General features: G+C 36.8%; 2 protein-coding genes across 5 annotated transcripts; one reads left to right on the top strand and one right to left on the bottom strand.

Annotated features, from left to right (window-relative positions):
• Nucleotides 1-2,457: 2,457 nt before the first annotated feature.
• LOC141619380 (protein FAR1-RELATED SEQUENCE 5-like) lies at nucleotides 2,458-4,403 on the bottom strand. The gene is made up of 2 exons (XM_074436397.1): nucleotides 4,268-4,403; nucleotides 2,458-3,197 (listed from the first exon to the last, which is right to left on the bottom strand). The coding sequence occupies exons 1-2, from the start codon at nucleotides 4,401-4,403 to the stop codon at nucleotides 2,458-2,460; spliced, it is 876 nt and encodes a 291-aa protein (XP_074292498.1).
• Nucleotides 4,404-5,879: 1,476 nt separating this feature from the next.
• LOC141623815 (uncharacterized) lies at nucleotides 5,880-17,116 on the top strand. 4 transcript variants are annotated; one of them, XM_074439965.1, is made up of 14 exons: nucleotides 5,890-6,168; nucleotides 8,096-8,207; nucleotides 9,141-9,253; nucleotides 9,341-9,463; nucleotides 9,554-9,726; nucleotides 9,916-9,991; nucleotides 11,167-11,253; nucleotides 11,715-11,795; nucleotides 11,886-11,918; nucleotides 12,038-12,091; nucleotides 12,178-12,219; nucleotides 16,137-16,215; nucleotides 16,299-16,369; nucleotides 16,677-17,116. In XM_074439965.1, exons 1-14 carry the CDS (start codon nucleotides 5,986-5,988, stop codon nucleotides 16,776-16,778), a joined length of 1,329 nt encoding a protein of 442 aa, XP_074296066.1. In that variant the 5' UTR covers nucleotides 5,890-5,985; the 3' UTR covers nucleotides 16,779-17,116. The 4 variants fall into 4 exon arrangements, with proteins under 4 accessions (XP_074296069.1, XP_074296066.1, XP_074296067.1 ...); XM_074439966.1 differs by having other exon boundaries at nucleotides 6,148-6,212; nucleotides 16,677-17,115; XM_074439967.1 differs by lacking the exon at nucleotides 5,890-6,168 and adding an exon at nucleotides 7,771-7,859 and having other exon boundaries at nucleotides 16,677-17,114.
• Nucleotides 17,117-21,850: the final 4,734 nt, after the last annotated feature.

Genomic DNA, 21,850 nt, shown 5'->3' with positions numbered 1-21,850 from the left:
GTGGCAACCCTAAGCTGTTTATACTTTCAGCAATAATGTTACCAAATTTTTATAGTTACATATAGTCTAAGAATGGCAACATGCCTTTAAAAGTGCAAACCATTATCTAATCATTTAAGATCTGCTAACAGATTGTACAATAATGGGAACATTAATTCGGTACATTGTTTTCCAAAAAGCAGACCATAATTCCAAACATTACGACATAGTTCAAAATGACAAATATCAGACCATTTTAGATAACCTAACAAATAATACAATAATGGTCACAACAGTAATGTCTTCCACGCCCTATGGCTAAGTGGCAGCAGCTTGGATGCGTTGTGGTTTGCAAAAGGTCAAAATGTTACCATATCAACGACGTTCACATGAGACGAGGTATTGGGGTGTAGGCGTCCCCATCGTTGGCAGCAACTTTTTTGGCTTTCTTCTTCTTACCAAGTCCGCTTTTTTTTACTTGCGCTCCTACCTTTCGTCGTGACATGGATAGGATCAAGAACAAGACGCTCTTCGGTTGTTTGAGTGTTTGCTTCGGCGTCCACAGTAAGCTTTTGCAGCAACACTATTACTTCAGCATTTGCCGCCTCAAAGAACTTATCCACAATTACCCTTGCCTCCATTACCTTCTGGCTCTTTGTTATGAGATTGTGGACATTGGTGAGTGTTGAACGTCGCCAACTAATGGCCTCATTTGCGGCACTTCGGCGCATATCAGAAGGTAGTAAACGTTTCCAGACCTCCGTTTTTGCGAATTTCGTCCACCTCCTGTGTATACAACTAGCTGGGATCCGGAACAGAATGCATGTGCATGACACGTATGATGTGGTAACATATGATACCCATTACTTGGTACTTCCCGCAAGTGCAAACGCACAAGTTGTTCCCACAATCATAAGTAACATGATGGGAAGAACCCTCGTTGCCAACCGTGTCGACACTATAGATTAAAGTGGTGTCTTCATGGGTGATAAGTGCTGCCCGGGTGCCCATTGCAAGTCCAAACTCCTTCTCAAACACACGGAACAGCTCCATAGTGTATATCTGCGATGCATGTTGTAAAAGATCTACAAGGGGGAACACGGATGTAGGGGATGCTCTTATAGAGTTGAATTCTTTCCGCTCCTCCTCTCCTCTCCACCTTGTCACGGTCGTCTCAAATATGCCAAAGAATTCAGTGACCGACGTTGTTTTTGAAGCTTGGAACCCCATAGCATGATTTGTACTCTCGCTCCTTTGGGAAGAAAGGATACCCGCTGAGAAATACTGATTACTCAATGCAGTGCACCATTTGATTCGTAAACTGTACAATCTATTGAACCATGGGTGGTTTTCAATACCATACTCTGTCGTCATTCTTTGCCATGTCGCTTCAAATTCTTTTTCGTTACAACAACCATTAAGACATTTGTTGAGCAAATTCTGGAATGTCCTATCATGCTTTAAATGTCCAAAGTGTGAGATGGCGTTCTGTTGGATATGCCATTGGCATAGCCTATGCCTGCTTTCTGGGTATATCTGTATGGAGACAGAAGACAAATGTTAGCATTTAGAAGTCATATGTTTATGTTTGCACTATTCATTGCATATCATTACTTAACGGATTCATTTGGTGACATCTTAAAAATTAACACAAAAGTTCATCAGTATAATATATGATTACATATCTGGGGATAATGTTGCCATTCAATGTGGTCACATAAGTGCTTCATATGGTGACATCTTCAACTTAACTCAAAGAGTTGATTATTAAAATATGTTGTTAACTTTTGGACAATTGTTGTCATTTGCGTTGTCATTTGAATAAGAACCTAAACATATGTTAAGTGGTCACATATTGAACAATTAACTAAACATAGTCTATGCCTGGTTCTGGGTATATCTGCTAAGGACACAACACAATGTTAGCTTATAGAGGTCATATGTTTATAGCTATATTTTTTATTTCCATTTGATTACATAAGTGCTTCATATGGTGACATCTTCAATTTAAATCAAAAGGTAGATTAGTAAAATATGTTGACAAAAATTGGAAAATTGTTGTCATTTGAGTTCCCATTTAAATTAGTAAAATATGGTGACATATTTTATTGAGCTAATAACATAAGATCTTAATATAGTGACCTCTTCAGTTTTATCCTCAGCGTTTCCACCAGTATAATTTGTTATCATATTTGGGATTAATGTTATCCAAAGTTAAGTGGTCACATAATGGTGGGATAACTCAACATGCGAAACTTAACAGTAAGACACAGAATATAGCGCTTCAACTGCATTTGTCATTGCTTTATCTTGGTCAGTGAAAATGGAGACAGGACGAACATCCTCACCCATAGCTTCATTAAACACATTGAACAACCATTGGAATGATTCTTCTTGCTCGTCGGATAGGAAAGCACACCCAAACATGACATTGGACCAGTCGTTATTTATACCGACAAACGCGCCACAAATAAGATTTTACCTATTAGTGCGGTACGTTGTGTCAAATATGACAACATCATGATACAATCGGTAGTCCTCCGTTATCATCGAGTCACACCAGAAAAGATGATGCAGTCTCCCTTCTTTGTTGAATTGCACCCGGAAGAAAAACCCCGGATCCTCAGCTTGTCTTTGAGTGAAAAGATTAATTAGTGTGGCTGCGACACCGCCCTCGATCGCTTTAATCTTCAGCCTATGAACAAAGTTGATGTGATCCCTCTTGGTGTGTCCGACGAATACATCGCCCCCTGCTACAACAGCTGCCACTTTGTATTGAACCGAGGGGGCAACAAAGGCTTCAGTCAAGGCCCTTATAGCCTCTCGCCTCGGATCGCTTATTCTCTCTCCCGAGTGGTGGTGCTGCTGCCATTGAGTGGGAGTCAGGTCATGGTTGTGTTCTGTGAAATGTTGCATTACCTCCCACTGCCCGTCCTCGTTTACTTGTGTCCTTAGACCGGCTTTGCATTGGCAACGTGTGACTGCAGAATTCCTCAAAGGATTGTCGTTATCGTCTCGCCTATTACCATTTCCATGTACTCCTGCACATGAATATACAAAGTATCTCTCGACTTCGGGTGTGCTAGGCCCGTTCGCTCTGCGAGAAGTTGCTTTCCTAATGCTGAAACCAATGGCTTGCGAGTGTTTCCTAAACATCTCATAAATTAATTCCCATTTCTCTGCTTTCATTCCAAATAGGGATTTGGAATAATCTGTACCTGCATAGGTTTACAGGGTCACATTAGTAAAAAAAGTGTAAACATTTATAACATAAATAACAACATCTGCATTTACATATTCATCCCTACTCTAGTTACAGGGTTACATTAGGACGAAAATTAGACACATTTGTTAGATATACAAAATTTGTTTTCAAGTTAGCTGGCCCAATGGAGTTGACAGGGTGACATTATGTAGAAAAATGCACACATTAAACAGATAAATAATAACATGCAATGTAGTTGACAGAGTGACCTTATATGAGAAAAGTATAAACATCTTAACAAGAAACCAAAAAATTTCCTCTACGTTGTCAACATTCAATATCTTTCTACTCATTATAGTTGACAGGGTGACATTAGAACTAACAGTAAACCCATTAACACAAAAAATGTAAACATCCAATATATTTAAACATCCATTATAATCATACAAATATGCTGCACTGAAAACCTAAAAATTAATATTCAAATTAATGAATTGACAAGCAGACATTTGGACCAACAGTACAGACATTAACACGATAAATATAAACATCCATTATATTACAGTAAAATCAAACATATATGGTACATTGACAAACTATAAACTAATATTACAGTTCATGATGATAAAACTTAACACAAATCAAACTTTATACTCCATGAGACTTTGCATATCAATATAATGCAATACAAACATCACAAACACATCAATATAATGCAATATAAACTTGTTATTTGCTTGATGTTAAGATGTACTTCCTCCATACCAATCCAAAGGTAACATTGACTTTTTCACACTTGTCGAGACACGTTTTGCAACGTGAATATCGTTAGTTACACATTATTAAAAATTATAAAAAATTGATATACTTGTAGCATTCATGACGATAAATCAAACAAGATCTCACATGACTATATTTTGTCTTATAGATTAAGAATAATCTCGAAGATTCACTACGACCATGAATAGTGCCATTTTGGTCAATGTTACCTTTGGATTGGTATGGAGGGAGTATTATAGTAACATTAATAATAACAATAATTTGCCTGTTCTAAACAAAAAAAATGGCGTAAAAAAGACATACCTTTACTCGTCGTGTTTTCTGTTGAAGGTTGATGAATTATCCCACCATGATTATTATCTGCACTTTCCATTGTTGTTGGAACGATTAGGGCACCATCAACTAACATTTCTGTGAAAGTTTGTTGAAGATCCTCCATTTTTTTCGTACTATGAGAATAATAAAGTGCAAATTTTATGTCATTTTTTTCGAATTATGAGAATAATAAACTGCAATTTTTACGCCATTTTAGTTGTAAATTTTAGAGAGTAAAAAGAAAATGTGGAAAGAAATTATGCGAATGGCAGGAAATTGTGCAAAATAATGGTGAAATGGAAGTAGGGTTTTGCATGGGGGGCAAAGAACTGAGAAGCATTAAATGCAAATTTCACTTATTGCAAATAATTGGAATTAAATATGCTAAAACAAGTACAATTGGCAATTAAATAAGGATTTTCAGTACAAACAATCATAATCGCCCAACAGTGTAAGCCGCCCACCTTTGATGTGCTGTCAGCGCAGGGTTTTGTGCAAACGGGTACCCACATGCATGTAAATGGTATGTATTTGACCCGTTGCAAGCTTGCGACGGGTCTCTCCGTCACAAATAAGAATTTGTGATCTCTTATTGGATTCGTGCTATGCTATATGACGTTCTTATTAGAGAGTAGTTGACTCGTAAAAAACTAATTTTAAACGCCATTTAGGCAACAACCAGTCCCGAACACCACTACCTCTGAATCTCTGATCACAATCACCTCGAATGCCATCACTTTATCACCATGTCCGACGACCATGTCAACACCTCCGATCTCCATCCTTTGACCTTGGTTGCATCCCAGTTGATCTTAGTTAAAATTATCCCAGTGCCAGATTTTCCGATCATGGCGGAATTTATATGGTTTGCGCGATGGATGAGATTAAGCCAAGTAAAGGGAGTGCGGAGCTCGACACTCGTAGCCATGGAGACCCACACAGAAAAGGGAAAGGTAATGTACACTTTGATAATGACAATTTGACAAGGAGGGTTTGGTTTTGAAAATGCATTGAAAATTTTGAAACCGAATCAGAATACCGATTTCTCGGCAACCGGTTTCGGATAATGGTTTTTGAATCCTGAAAAATCAAATCATGTTTTTTTTTTTTTTTTAAATAAATGCTTGCTGGTACCCGATTTTGAAGAGAAAGTGGGGGCGTGCCTCACACAAGAAATGCTCATCCCATCCCACTCTACACACGCGCCTGCGTATACTAATTTATTTAATCCTTTCTTCTCCAATTCCCATCCCTTTTATCTTCTTCCTACTTCCTTGAATCATTCAATAAAAATTCATCTCCATCTCCATTGAGCCAAGATCCTCTCCATTTCCTAAAAAAAATGGAGAGGCCATTTCCTATCAACGTTCCGGATTGCATCTTGCTAATATCGAACGGTTCACGATTTATGCAAGGAAATAAAGGTTTAATAGGATGTAGAGGGGAAAATATTATTAAATGGGTTTGTGAGAGGAAATGGAGAGAAAGAAATGGAGAGGATCTTAATTGATCTCCATTGTATCCAAACCTTGAAAATAAAAAAGAAAAAATAAAAAAAGAAACAGAAATTCCCACTTGAGTCATCCTACTATTATTATATTTGTTTATCCACAAATTAAATGGATACTCGTTTGTAAGAATATAATTGGATTATAAATAAATAAAAAAGAAATTGTAATTGTTGAATTGATTGGGTTTGTAAAAGGATGGAGAGTTTGAAGAGTATGAGAGAATTAAGGCCAATGGTGTGCTTATTGCTGCCGTTATGTGTGCATTGGATTGCGGAGGAAATGACGGTATCTGTTCTTGTTGATGTTACTACACGTGCTCTTTGTCCTGGTCAAATTACTTGCTCCCAGGCTATTTATCTCAACGGCCTTCAACAAACTGTATGTCTCTTCTTCTTTCCTTGAATGTCTATATACTTGCCGAGGTAATTGTCTTCTTCATAACTTCAAATGTTTAAACTACAAAATCATGAACCATATCACATAGAATAAGTTGGGTTATGCTTCTTCTTATTCTCATTAATCAAACTTCTTCTTACTTTCTATATTCCCGAGTAATTTGTTTGGGTCAACCTTGTCTTAATAGGTCCGACAGATTGGGCTATTATAACTCACAAACCTTTCTTCCATATCATTTTTCCTTTTTTAAAATTATTCACCACAATCCATGCCTGGGAATAAAATAATCTAAACTCTAAAAACTTGTGCTCATATTAAAAAGTAATTTACAAAAATGTATGCCTGGGAATATCATATTAAAATTATTAACAAAATCAATATTTGGTCGTTCAGGTTGTTATTGAATAATTTAGGATAAAGTGAGATTTTACAAAAATGTATGCCTGTCCTACACCCCCAACCAATAACAAAATTAGAATTAACTCTATTACTTATTATACTTTTAAATAAATAAGCATAATTTAAGTAGAATAAAATAGTATACTTTTCATTCACTAGGATGTATGCTAAATTGCTAACATAAAATACATAATTCACCCAAAACCCCAAGAATTCAATCATTTATATAGGGTTGACATCCCATGAGAACTCATCTCAACCATCTATCTCATAAAATTAAAGGCTAAGATCAAAGAGGATAATACTAGTATAGGCCCCGCAATGCATGCACGGTGTTTATAAAATTTTACCTTTTATTTTACTATATTTATAGAGTGTAAATTGACAATTCATTATTTTTTAACGTTTTTCATCATTGTATTTTGATTTGAGAGAAAAAAAAACAATTTAATTAATACTCATGACATGAAATGTGTATTTTAATGAAAAAAAGTTTTTTTTACACAGATTTAATGATATTGTTTATCTTTTAGCTACAACTTATCTTATCGAGAACGAAATTTTTATCATCAAAAAAACTTAGAAGTAAATCTTAAATAGAGACTTTGAAGCAAATCTTAATTAATGATTATTGAGTATTAGATGCACCGATATGAGAGAAATAGAGTATCCACTCTCCGACCCATATTTTAAAATAAAAAAAATATAGCATTATCCTCATGATCAAGTGTCCGTCCAGAGCAGGGGAGGGAGTGAGGGCTCGATTGTTGCAGTACTGAAAACTTAGAGCCTTGATTACAATGTTAACAACTACGGAGTAACACAGTTAAATTATACGAGTACTAAATAGATTAAGCTCGTCATTTTTGAATTTTGATATAAAAAAAATTATTAGCTTTAAAGAAAAACCAAGTAGCTGCCTAAGTACTGTGAACACATTCTTCACGGCGGTGCAAATTTGCAAACTACTCGCAGGGGCGTCTTAAATAAATGGAGGCCCAGTGCACCGAGAAAAAATGAGGCCCCAAATATGAATGCACAAGAGCACTCTACTTCGATTTTTGTATTGAATTTAATCAATAAGACCTATAAATTCGGTATCCAAAACCGGAGGCCCGGTTCCTCCGCCCGTGGTTGCATGGGGTGTTAGACGCCCCTGACTACTCGTGGTTATGACAGGTGTTGACTTAATTTCTCCATACACAAATTAAAGATGTAAGGGGGGACAAAAGTGTTAAGAAAGGCAATGAAGCTATTGCATTACCCTACGGAAGGTGGGGGCACGATTACCCTTTTTAAACTTGCTGCTACTACAAGCTATTGTGGATGTTGTTTTCTTTAAATATTGCTTCATGCTCCCTCAATTTTTTTATTGGGTCTTCTTGTCTCTCTTTATTTTGCCATTGTTTCATACACGATACATGCTACCCAGTCTAAATCATGTTTTGGTGTAGGACTTGTATGTTTGTTTAGTTCCATACATAATTTAAATTTTGATTTTGAAATGTAGGTTGTTGGAATCTTTAAGATGGTAGTACTTCCACTTTTGGGTCAGCTTGCTGATGAATATGGACGCAAACCATTGTTACTTCTCACTGTCTCTACAACCATTTTCCCCTTCAGTATGTTTTAGATTAAATCTGCATTTCTGCCTATCCGTCTTATTAAGTTACTCTGTATATTGATCTGCTCACAAAGAAAAAATATAAAAAAGGGACATTCCAACTTTATTATGCATGAAAAGCAATGCATTCATTAACCAAAAGCAGTATAACATAGCAGGAGCTACGGAACTACTTCACCCATCCTTTTGGATTATTTACATTTATATATTGCAGATTTTTTTTTTTTTTTTTTTTTAAAAGTGAGAAGGTATACTAAGTGGATGAGTGTGAGCATACTTCTCAATCCTGGTTTTGGTCATAGTTGAGGACTGAGGTATCCACTGTTGCGATGATCTTAGCAAAACGGTCACTTTTTTGTGCGACGGCCTTGATTTAATACCATGAGTGTTAGTAGAAGTAGATGAATAATGGGACCTATTTACTTTTGTGAGGGTATTGATGTCTTTTTACGTTCACATATATGTGTAACAATGGCAAAGCAAATGCAGGTAAGTGTCTTCAACTGCCCAAGGATAATGTAGTGAATTTAAATGAATTGAGAGAGTACTAAAATATACTTATCATCTTTTCCCATAAGCGAAAGGCTTAATATTTGTTGGTTCTTGATTATGTGGACTAAAACAAAATGACTCACTGCTAAAGTGACTGCAGTATCTTTTTATTTTTTTATTGTGAAATAGTGATTTGATGTAATCTGCACGATAGATCATTCGGAAACAACCTCTCCATGTTGGACAACATTGGGATAAGGCTGCGTACATCCAATCCCCTTATCCCGCGATTTGGGAGCCCTTGCGGTACTGAGATAATGTTGTTGATGTTGTAGAGGGAGTACTAAATTGTTACTCCGTCTCAAACATTTCATGTGCCAATTTTTGAACTGATAAATGTTTAACAGATCAATTGAGACATGTTTCAAATTTCATACAGGCTTACTTGTCATTAATCAGTCAAGAGATTTTGTATATGCATATTATATGATCCGGACAGTGTCCTACATCATAAGCCAGGGGAGTATTTTCTGCATTGCGGTTGCCTATGCTGTAAGTCATGCCTCATGCCTAAAATATCTGGTCTTTCAAAATTCTTGCATGTATAAATATATAGAAATACTTTTTCCCCTTCTATAGGCCGATGTTGTTGAGGATTCTAGAAGGGCGACAGCATTTAGTTGGATGACAGGTCTCTTCTCGGCTTCTCATGTAGTAGGAAATGTGTTGGCTCGATTTCTTCCAGAAGACTACATTTTTGAGGCATGTTTTTTAACTTCATCTTTCCACTTTAAGAGGCTTTTTTTAAAATGATTTTCATGACGAAAGGTACTCCTTTTAAAATATTCTCAGGTGTCAATTGCTCTTTTGATCTTTTGCCCGGTTTATATGCATTTCTTTCTACCTGAGACTGTCAAGAGAAAACAGAGGGATCAAATGCAGTTATCACCAATATCCAAGTTTCTGAGAGTTATTGCTGAGAGATACAACTCTATGAAATATGCTGGTACTGTTGTCATTAGCAGGTCAAATAACTTACACACAAACCAATTTTCTTCTTTTTGTTTGTACTTGGCTTTATGCTGTCTTCTCATTGGGATATCTTGCTCATAAATAATTGGTATTCCTGATATCTTTTCCCTATTTTCTGTTAAAAGTCTTTGTTCCTTACTTTGGATATTCAGATGACTAACAGCGTTATGTTTGCTCAACAGTCCAACACTCTTGGGAATTTCTCTGGTTTCCTTCTTTTACGAGTTGGGAATGTCTGGCATTACGAGTGTTTTACTGGTATGAAAATGTTGATCTGCTATGTTCAGCTTGTTCTGATAGTCATTCTAGCGAGTCTATGTTTGAAATCTTACCCCTCCAGTCCTAGACGGTAGTTTACTTTTTGTTCTAGATTGATTTTTTATGTTGGCCCGTGGAAATGGGACAAGGAGCCTCACACTCACTCTCGAGAGTCTTCACCACTCAAAACATCCCTTAATCAACTATTGTGTGGAACGAACTAAAATGAAATATGTAAACTATTGGTTGGGACATAGGGAATAATAAATCAAGATAAATACTTGCATTCATCCAACATGCATTACTATTTACTGCTCCACACATCAATTCATTAAGTTTTCCTTTTTGAGCCGTTGCAATGGATCACACTGATTCCTTTTTTTGGGTAATAAATAACCCTAAAAATCACAACCATGTAACATTCACCCTCTAAATTCTGTGTCCATTATAATGTGTACTCCGTAATGAGAGAACATTAGCTAGAGAGTACTAATCTTTGACGTCCCTGTAATAATTTTTGAACTTGCTTTTGTAAGGACACTTTACCACATCTCATTAATATTAATACTATTCTAATTCATAGCCTAGAGTTATTCCTCTATAGATGTGGGTGATTGGAGTAATTTTCAAATTGCAGTATGCTTGCAATTTCATGTTATCTAAATTTTACATGTTTTCTTAAAAGGATACTATATGATAATGCAAATGAAGACAACAACAACATTACCCCAGTGCCTCAATGGCTCCCGCAAATTGCGGGGTAAGGGGGGGGGGGGGGGTGGGGTCGAATGTACGCAACCTTACCCTTGTGTTAGCAACACAAAGAGGCTGTTTCCGGATGACCCAAGATGAAAATTGCGTCGAGAACTGCATTGAAGGACCGCTACTTCACAAAAGAAAGAAGCGCAACCACTTTAGTGATCCATTTTGATTTATTCCATTATAATCCATAACCAAAGAGTAATGATTCTTTGGCTCCATTGGAAATATGGAAAAGATAATGCAAATGAAGAACGAAAAGAAAACAATAATCCGTATTGTCGTTTAACATGTTTATTGTTTTGATATAAGAAACCAGAATTAGTTCATTTTTAAATTTTTAATCTCCTGACTTTGATGGTATAATGTTAAACTGCGTGAACATACTGAGAAGTTTGTGAATTCTGATGCTGCAGTACTACTTGAAGGCAGCTTTTAGCTTTAATAAAAATCAGTTTTCTGAGATACTGATGGTTGTTGGAGCAGGTTCCATTGTTTCTCAGGTATGTCCATGTCTTTAAATAGGGATAAGCTCATGCATATTTCGCTTCAGTTGTCAAAAGTTTGGTGTAACTACATTCCCTTATTGTTTCCTCTGTATTTGACCTGGTCTTATTGTATGTTAATCCATATTGTTTTTACATAGAAACATTGACTTTGAAATAGGGGTAAGAAAAGGGTCCTGTAATAACAATCTAATCCAGAACTAATATTTTGTTACCAGGATTACAAATATTTTTAACATACAAAATATATGCTTTAATCACACTTCAAAAGCTTTCCTCGGTTTTTGTATGTTTCTTCGTTGTGTCTTGACATGTTCTATGATGCCAATCTTGCTTCAACTTTTACTTTCTAAATTTTTTGTATTTTTTTTACTGGTTTACCTCCAGTAGATGGTTTCATACAATCATATTAGGTAATGTTAAGCCATTTTTCTTCTTCTTCTTGTGTTTACCGCCAGATATTTTTGCTCCCGCTAGTTAACCCATTGGTTGGAGAGAAGGTGATCTTAAGTATGGGGTTGCTCGCATCAATAGCTTACGTAAGTTCCTCATTCAGCTCATTTTGTACGCCGATACATGCTCAGGGCACATTGAACTAATTTTTTTTTCACTTTATGGTTGTCTTTCAGGCATTATTCTATGGGTTTGCCTGGGCTCGCTGGGTAGGCACACTTCTCTTCTTGAACTAATCTTTGCATTATTATTGTTATAGCCATTGGACACTCAATTACTGATGTGAACAACTTTCTTCGACCTTGATAATATTTCGGCTAAATTTCAGGTGCCGTACCTGAGTGCTTCATTTGGAGTCATATATGTTCTTGTTAAACCTTCTGTAAGTTCTTGGATGTCTCTATACACTAGCCTAGTTATAATTTTTTTTTGTAGTTTTCTTTGATTGTTCTTTAAATTGTTTGTCAGACTTACGCCATTATTTCAAAAGGATCAAGCTCTACTGATCAGGTGTGTGAAACCTTACTACAAGAAGTTCTTTTACCATATTGCATTGGCCATCTTCTGAAAATCTCTCAAAAATAGTGACTTAAAAGTATCTGTTGCCATCGTAAAATCTTATTTTTTCTAAAATTGCCATTGTAAGTTATTATTTTCTATCGTTGCCACTCAATAAGGTACCTAAGTTATTTCATTGCCACTTTATAACCCATTAACCTGTTTATCAGGTAAACTTAATTAATTTTACATATTTTAACATTAGTAAAAAAAAAAACATATTTGACATTAAAACAACTTGAATATTCTACTTTACTGGTTATTTCTTGTTTTATCATTTACAGGCAAGTTGTATGGTGTGCAAATGATTAATTGCCCAACTATATTTTTTGTCGGTTAATCAAAATTTTTGTTCGGCCAATTTTCTAAACCAAAATCAAACCGGTGTCAGTAGTGTTAACTGCTTTTCCTGTTAACTTTATGAATAAACAAAATTCATTATTTTGTAATTTAAATGGTTTTTTTCATGAAAAAATGACGGCTAAATTTTATTAATAGACACCAAATTTTTTGTCCTTACTAGAACTTATTTATATATGTCAAAATTTCTTATTATATATGTTTGTTATTTTCAGTCCGGATCACCTGTCCCGTATATTTGTCCCACTCCCTGTCCCATCCACTAATACACTGACATCTGGAATTAAATAAACTAGAGGAAAAAAGTCACGTGCAACATCTCCCTTTATCTCTCACTCCATCTTCCTCCTCCTCTCTCTCTCTCTCTTTCTCTCAACATTAAACATTAAAACCAGCATCAAAATATGAAAAACAAAAACCAATTAAAACCGAACAAAATCAAAATCTGGAATATTATGAAATGCTTATGATATGACGGTACGATCTCGCGCTGAATGGCGTCAATTGGTGGCCTGCGACTTGGTAGTGACGATGGAGTAGATGATGTCGTGGTGGTGTGACGGTTGTCATACAAAATTGCAGGGGTGGTGCGATGCAAGTCCGTATTCGCCGAGATGGGTAAGTAGAAGTGGTTCGGATTCCTGTGTCGCAGCAGGTGCGCAATGGTTGTGAGCGAGAAAGGGCTTCCTGCGCTCGGCGGTTGATTTCGGGCCGTAATTGTTAGTTTTATATTTGGTGATTATGTGTTAAAAGTTTACGTAGGCAAGGTTTTTAGTAGGTGAGGGAGAGTGGAGTATATGAATGTTTGTATTATCGATTTGTTTGTTACAATTTCTTGTGTATACAAAGCAAAGCTTCAATGACCTATTTATAGTGCTTCAATGCTTGGGTTAACCATTTTCCCGTGATCTCTCTAGAAGAGTCATATGACTATTTTCTATTTCTAAGCCTTAGAGATACCACATGTACTACATTTTTGTTTATAATCAAATTGCTAGATTATTCTTGGATTTTTCTAGATTATCTTTAATAAGAATAGAGCCATGAATGGGCTCAATTACGGGTTGCTGCTAGTAAATAAGGAGAGGATCGGAGGCAGAGAAGTGGTTGTTGTTGCTGCTGAAGCGATACTCGATTCCGAGTTCGTACGTGGTGTTTGATCTGTGAGGTGAGTGATAGTGATGATGGGGAGTTGGGGACGTTGATAGCATCATAGCATAATGAAGTAGGGAGCCATGTTTGGTTGAGAGGAGGAGGAGCTGCATGCGAGAGATATAGAAGTGTTTCATGAGAGAGAGAGAGAGAGAGAGACGGGAAGGGGGTAAGAAGATGCACGTGATGTTTTTCTTTTTTGTTTTATTTCGACAGATGTCACAGAGTGGATGGGACGGGAGTGGGACAAATATGCGGGACGAGTGATCCGGACCGATTTTCACCCGATCACCCGTCCCGTATATTTGTCCCACTCCCTGTCCCATCCACTAATAAACTGACATCTGGAATTAAATAAACTAGAGGAAAAAAGTCACGTGCAGCATCTTCTCTTTATCTCTCACTCCATCTTCCTCCTCTCTCTCTCTCTCTCTTTCTCTCAACATTAAACATTAAAACCAGCATCAAAAAATGAAAAACAAAAACCAATTAAAACCGAACAAAATCAAAATCGGAATATTATGAAATGCTTATGATATGACGGTGGATCTCGCGCTTGAATGGCGTCAATTGGTGGCCTGCGACTTGGTAGTGACGATGGAGTAGATGATGTCGTGGTGGTGTGACGGTTGTCATACAAAATTGCAGTGGTGGTGCGATGCAAGTCCGTATTCGCCGAGATGGGTAAGTAGAAGTGGTTCGGATTCCTGTCGCAGCAGCGGCAATGGTTGTGAGCGAGAAAGGGCTTCACGCGCTCGGCGGTTGATTTCGGGCCGAATTGTTAGTTTTATATTTGGTGATTATGTGTTAAAAGTTTACGTAGGCAAGGTTTTTAGTAGGTGAGGGAGAGTGGAGTATATGAATGTTTGTATTATCGATTTGTTTGTTACAATTTCTTGTGTATACAAAGCAAAGCTTCAAGCAGCTATTTATAGTGCTTCAATGCCGGTTAACCATTTTCCCGTGATCTCTCTAGAAGAGTCATATGACTATTTTCTATTTCTAAGCCTTAGAGATACCACATGTACTACATTTTTGTTTATAATCAAATTGCTAGATTATTCTTGGATTTTTCTAGATTATCTTTAATAAGAATAGAGCCATGAATGGGCTCAATTACGGGTTGCTGCTAGTAAATAAGGAGAGGATCGGAGGCAGAGAAGTGGTTGTTGTTGCTGCTGAAGCGATACTCGATTCCGAGTTCGTACGTGGTGTTTGATCTGTGAGGTGAGTGATAGTGATGATGGGGAGTTGGGGACGTTGATAGCATCATAGCATAATGAAGTAGGGAGCCATGTTTGGTTGAGAGGAGGAGGAGCTGCATGCGAGAGATATAGAAGTGTTTCATGAGAGAGAGAGAGAGAGAGACGGGAAGGGGGTAAGAAGATGCACGTGATGTTTTTCTTTTTTGTTTTATTTCGACCAGATGTCAGTGTATTAGTGGATGTGACAGGGAGTGGGACAAATATGCGGGACAGGTGATCTGGACTGTGTTATTTTATTCTTAGAAAGATTAAGTTAAAAAATAATACTACAATAAAAAAAATAATGATTTTGGTAGTGATTAACTTTTAGAGAAAATATTTATCCTTAAATGAACCCTTTAAGTTTTTTAGAAATTCAAGATAAAACTTCATTTTGGTGATTTCAATTTTTCAAACGTAATTTGACGGATTCAATTATTTTGTGATTATTAGTAGGCTTTCTGAGAGACCGTCTCCATTTAGTGTGAGACAGAACATAGAAAATAGATTTATAGTCGAATTCTTATTTACAAGAATTTTGGAAAAATTAAGTAATTTCTATTTCGAAATATAATTGCAAGGGACGACCTTAAAAAAATATAATGGTTCAATAATAACCTGTTATAGAAGGTTAAACAAGTAGCATGATGGCAATTAACTTAGGTGACCTAATTCTATAATGGCAGTTATAGAAAAATTATTTTTACAATGGCAAAACTAGAAATAAATAATTTCTATAGTGGCAATAAGACCATTTATCTCAAACCATTTTTGTTTTCTTCGTATATGTCTATTATATATGGAAACACATACTTTGACACTTCATCTCTTTCAATATTTAAGTGAAAAATAAATGAACTGTTCTTTCATAGAAAGTATTTCATTTATATGAGTATAATGGTGTAATCTTTTTAAAATGTTTTTGATTCCATCTAAAGTCGATAGCTTATCTCAAAAATTTAAAACGGCATTGATTAAAAATTGGAGGGAGTACTAATTATCAATTACGAGCTCCAGTATGGGCTAATCTGAAGCGTAGAGTCGTTTTCTTTTCTGTCCTCTGTTAGTTGCAGTATTGTCTTACGATACTTGTTTGTGATCAACCTTCTGCAGGGGAAAGCGCAAGGTTTTGTGGCAGGGGTGCAATCGATAGCAAGCTTATTATCGCCACTTGTTATGAGTCCATTGACTTGTAAGATTTGTATAGAGTACAATTTTTCTTAACCTGAATATCTTACATGAATACTGATTTGTCTCTGCTACCTTTTCATTTAGCCTGGTTTTTATCAGAAGATGCTCCCTTCAATTGCAAAGGTTTCAGCATTGTTTGTGCATCTCTATCCCTGGTATACACATTGTTTCTCTTCTATACCGTTGTCTACTACGGAGTATTTATTTCCATTTCTAAATGGAACCACTAACTTGTTACAGTTTGACTCTGAAATACGAGGTTATAAAAGAAAATGACTCATAAAATATTTGCATTTGTGAGCCACCATTCAATACGATTCTCAACACAATTTTCGTGATAGGTCATCCTAAATAGTGTCCTATGTTGTCAACGCTTACAATATGGGTAGTGGGGTGGGTAGTTATGATGTTTTACCATCATGTCTTCTACATTTCACTGAGATTCTAAGAGCATATGTCCAGGTTGTTGCGCTGATCTTTGCCTTGGTATTGAGAGTAGAATCACCCTCCAAGCGTGAGTGCAGTACCAAACCTGAAGACATTGAAGCACCACTATTATCATGAAGTTCTTGGTCCGACAGCGTTCGCTAGCTCCGCAAAGCAAAATTTGTGTACAGTTCGGTTTCTTAAGCCAAGTTGTAGCCTAAAGGTGTAAGTCAAATCATATATCCAGTAAAAGTTCTTTGTAGGTTTTAGATAGAGAACTAAGACGTGTAGTGTATGGGTGACGCAGATTATCTATAGACCAGTTCAATAGTGTGGTTTATTTGACTGATAAGTAGAGACCCTCAAATTTTCTTTAGTTAATGGTGTTGAAATTGTATAGTGTGAATAAAGTATTTGCCAAGATCAAGGAGAACCATTTTTTTTTTTAAAGATAAGAAATCTTATCTATATAAGACTACTACTGTAAAAATAACATATTTTTGTCTTAGAAATCATTAATTCTCAAAACTTATCAGTTTAATTTATTCAAAAGTTGTTATCCAGACAAGAGAAAAATAGATCTCTCAATTTCTCTTCAACCCATTTTGCTATAAATAAGAGAGATTGTTCCACTCCCTTTAGCATGTTAAAACACGATAGTATAATGAACTACAATTCTACAATCATATAGTACTATTCTTTGATCCTGTGCACTGTACGGGTAGTAATAAAAAGTATTATTAAAAGTAAAAATTTATGTATTTTTTGATTTAGTAAATAACTAAACTTTAAGAATAGTTCGCTTTGACTATCCACATACTTTTAATAAGTTTATGTTGCTTAATTTTAATCGAAGTATCCTGCGTTTTTTTTCTCGAGTTTTTAACATATAAGAGGTAAAATCTGAAAAGCGGATATAAAGTTATTGGATATTTTATAACCTGTTAATTTAAGCAATATACACTTAAGGGGGTTAATTGCTACATATGAAAGTTAGGGGGCTTAATTTCACCTTTAGTTAAACTTAAGGGTTTCAATTGCCACTTTAATTTTATTCATTGTTGTAGGTTTTTTATATCATATTACCCCTATTATTTGTTATTGATACAAAAATGATGCGACTCAGCAACGAAATGAACAAAATGAACAGACTACGTGACTGCTCAATGTAAGCCGATCAAACTACGTGTTCAACAAAGTTTTCCTTTAATTACTTGGGCGCCAAGTTTAATAACTTGCTTGGACGTCCAGGAGAGTGCATGAAGCTGGAGAAGGAAGGTCCGTAGTGTAACACCCCCATACTCCAAGTGCCTTACCAGGACCACTCAGGTATAAGGATACTACCATCTCGGTTGCCCGAGGTACTGAATATCATAAGACAATAAAGAAACGTACTTTTAAAGTAATTATAGATTAAGTGATTACATGTTCAAACCAAAACTAATAAAAGGAATTACAAGGTTCTCATACGGTCTACAGCTAAAACTATCAAAGCTACTAGACTTCGTCCGACACAAATGAAGACTTCTAACCGCCACGTGATGACTCATCCCAACCTATCCCATACGCGTCATATCACACTCGCTCAATAATCGCTCACCACCCCGAATGGATCACCACGCTTTTAAAACATTTAAACGGGTCAAGATAATCACACAATTCAATACATATATCAACAATAAGATAAACAGATGACTTAACATCACACACACACAACCAACCAATTCCAATCATCTCAATCATTGATCGTCCACCGGACCGACCACACGCGATGGGGGACCGCAGCAGTTCCCACCTAAGCCCCGCTCATCATACCGAGCGATAACCCCGTCCATTAATGTGCACATCCCCTTCCGTGGCGGGTTCCACGAAGGGCGAAACTAGGGCGTGAAGCCACTCCCGCAAGTGACTCCACTCAACCGAGAACGCATCTCGAGAACCATAGACAACCAATCACAATCACAATCACAAACCACACAATACAATTACTATATCAAACAATCAATCTCAACACATCAACAATCATCCCATTATGGGACTAATACCGAGTAGAAATCCTACCCGAAAGCACAACAATCGAGACGGTATCAACAGCTGTATCAAAAGTCTCTTCTACGAACCCTCCTCCTATCATATAACACATAGAGGCTACACATCACAAACTACACACAAAACCCCCAATCTCTAAATTAGGGTTTAACCAAACTTAACAAAACATTATAAAAATTATATTAAAAGCTTACCCTCGACGCAGGGAACTCAACGATACGAATAACGACAAGAACTGACCGTCTGAACTCCGGAATCGCTAAGGATGCGATTAGGAAGATGAACTTGTTGCTTTCTCTCTTAAACAGGTTTTAGGTTTTGTAAAAGTGATTTAAAACAATGACGACTATGTTTAAATACCTTAATCGCATAATTAACAAAACCCGAGAAAACTCCCCGTAAAACCTGACACTCGATCGAGTACCCAAGGTACTCGATCGAGTACCCCTTACTCGATCGAGTACCCCAGCTACTCGATCGAGTACCCAACAGTCGAAACTATTTTATCTCGCAACTTACCCTTACTCGACAGAGTAAGGGCTACTCGATAGAGTACCCCAAGACTTATAAATACGGAGTATTACAATCTTCCCTCCTTAAAAGGAACTTCGTCCCCGAAGTTCAACCCATACATAAAAACAACCATACAGACTCGACCAAGACACAACAACTTAGCTAAGGACTCAAGAACTCGACCGAACATAGAACATGAACTCTTAACACCCACTCCACCAACTATGTTTACTTCCACAACATGACTCACTATATCGTATCTACCACATATATATCTCTCACGACACCAACTCCATACATAACCAACTACCATCCTCTAATGCTGCTAGCTCCATAATATCATCAACTATCAAATCCAATACCAAGACACTCATAGACATCAAACGGGATGTTACATTCTACCACCCTTAAAAGGAACTTCGTCCTCGAAGTTTACTCACACTCGTAACCTCATCATCCAACTGTCAATACTAGCGAAATATTCTCACACTCCTAAACATCACGCTACTCCAAGCACGGTCATGACCTTTAATAAAATCACCCACAACACGAATCGATCTTTTATTCTACATCAAGACTCAACTTCCGAATATATTACCATATGTACAACCATCAAAATCTGTTTTATCGCATCCTACTCCTCTTAAGACAAATGTTACGTCCTCGTAACTCACTAATACCAAACCATATCTATATCTCATTACCCCCTGTACCACCACATGTCAAAGATAACCGTCTATAAACCAAACACTCACCATTCTTATATCCAAGGCTCCCATACATAAACATTTCCCATTCCTCAACTCATTCGGCAGCGCACCTAACCTATACCATAAACTCGTAGCAAGTCACCACTCGAAAAAAAAAAGTTACCTGCCACCCGAGTTTAACTCATATGCCCCTCATAACATATTCCCCCATTCGCACAACCATCACTTCCTGCCAAATATAATCACACCTTCACTATTCAACTAATAGCGTCTGCCTCATCTAACCACATCTTATACCCTCTCACAATCATACACAACAATCAGGTCCCTACCAAATCAACCTCTTTAGAATTGCTACCTTTCTAATATTCCATCACTCTTAGCCATTAGTGATAACACCACAATGCCACCGCTGCTCGTATATCAAATCTCTTACACTCATATCAAAATAACATGGTTTTTCTACCATTTTTGGTTAACATTGCAAATAACGAACATTAAACCCATCCACAAAATTACCTCAACATTATTCCCAATGCTATCTTATTTGTATTGTCATCCAACTCTCCACCAAATATCTCGTATCGTGCCAATACTCCACCAACTTCTTACTCCCTTAATTCGTCGAAACTCATTACCAATCATGTTGCCCTGAAACTCCTATATAACCTTTAGCTAACATCCTCGTGATACCATCACATATTTCGATGATTTCTTATCTTTATATCACATAGCTCCGTGAACATTTTCCTCAAACACTTTTATTCTTCTTTTCTCTTTACACTCAATAATACCAATTAATAGTTCAACTCCTTATTCCTTCTAGCTAACTCTTTAGAAATCAAGTTACCCCTTCGTTGCTCCAAAACTTAATTCCATTATTTTCTACCGACATCATCTCACTCTTTCTTACCATGGATCTTCTCTTATTATGCTATCACTCATACTTGCCACTAATCTATCCATAGAACCAACGTTTAATGTTCAAACAATTGCATCTCCCTTTTTACATCTCTAGAAATCCGAATTCCTTTAATACCGTTAATTACCCAAGGAAATCACACAGTAGTTTCATCTTTTAATAAACTAAACCTCCCAACTCACTCACTGTCTACAATTACACCTCGCGACATGTCTCCACAAAGTTCACTATATATTACTCTTCTCAACCCCTTTAAACGAACTTTCACTACATAAATCCATAACCCACACGACTCCTAACCATTTCCCTCCATAACTCTTTACACATCGCAAGCTGCCACTATTCACATTCTTACTTTCAATCTCTTCATTCTCACGTTCATTATACTCACATCATCCCTTGTCTATATTCACTTATTTTTACATTACTCAACACACAATCATATCACTCATCCCGTCTCGCAAAACGTGCGCCATGCCTCAATAAACTATACCAATCTTCCTTTTCTTTTTCCACCATCTATCATAATCACATATAACTCATGTCCTCCCCACCGAACTCATACTCATCATAGTGCCACTCTTTACATCATAAGATTGGGTAACTTACGCTTCAGGACCAACACATACGTAAAACAATGCATAAAGAAGTAATACAACACCTTTGAATTAAACATAATATGCAACGAATGTCAAAAGACAAACATATGACCCGAAATACGCATATGACTCTGCACAGACCCCACTCGATCGAAAACTAACCTACTCGATCGAGTTGAGGCTACTCGATCGAGTGCCCAACATGCTCGATCGAGTGCCCCGACTCTTAACCCAAACAGACCTTCCGATCTCGACTTACTCGACCGAGAGCCTTGATACTCGATCGAGTGACCCCATACTTGATCGAGTGCCCGAGGTACTCGATCGAGTGCCCAAAAACACGATTCTGGTCAAAATAACGACAAGTACCCACTCGATCGAATCAAACCCACTCGATCGAGTCATGCAGACTTCGTG

Source organism: Silene latifolia, chromosome X (assembly GCF_048544455.1).
Source record: "Silene latifolia isolate original U9 population chromosome X, ASM4854445v1, whole genome shotgun sequence".
NCBI classification, from domain to species: Eukaryota; Viridiplantae; Streptophyta; class Magnoliopsida; order Caryophyllales; family Caryophyllaceae; genus Silene; species Silene latifolia.
This window is presented reverse-complemented; position numbering and strand designations above follow the sequence as displayed.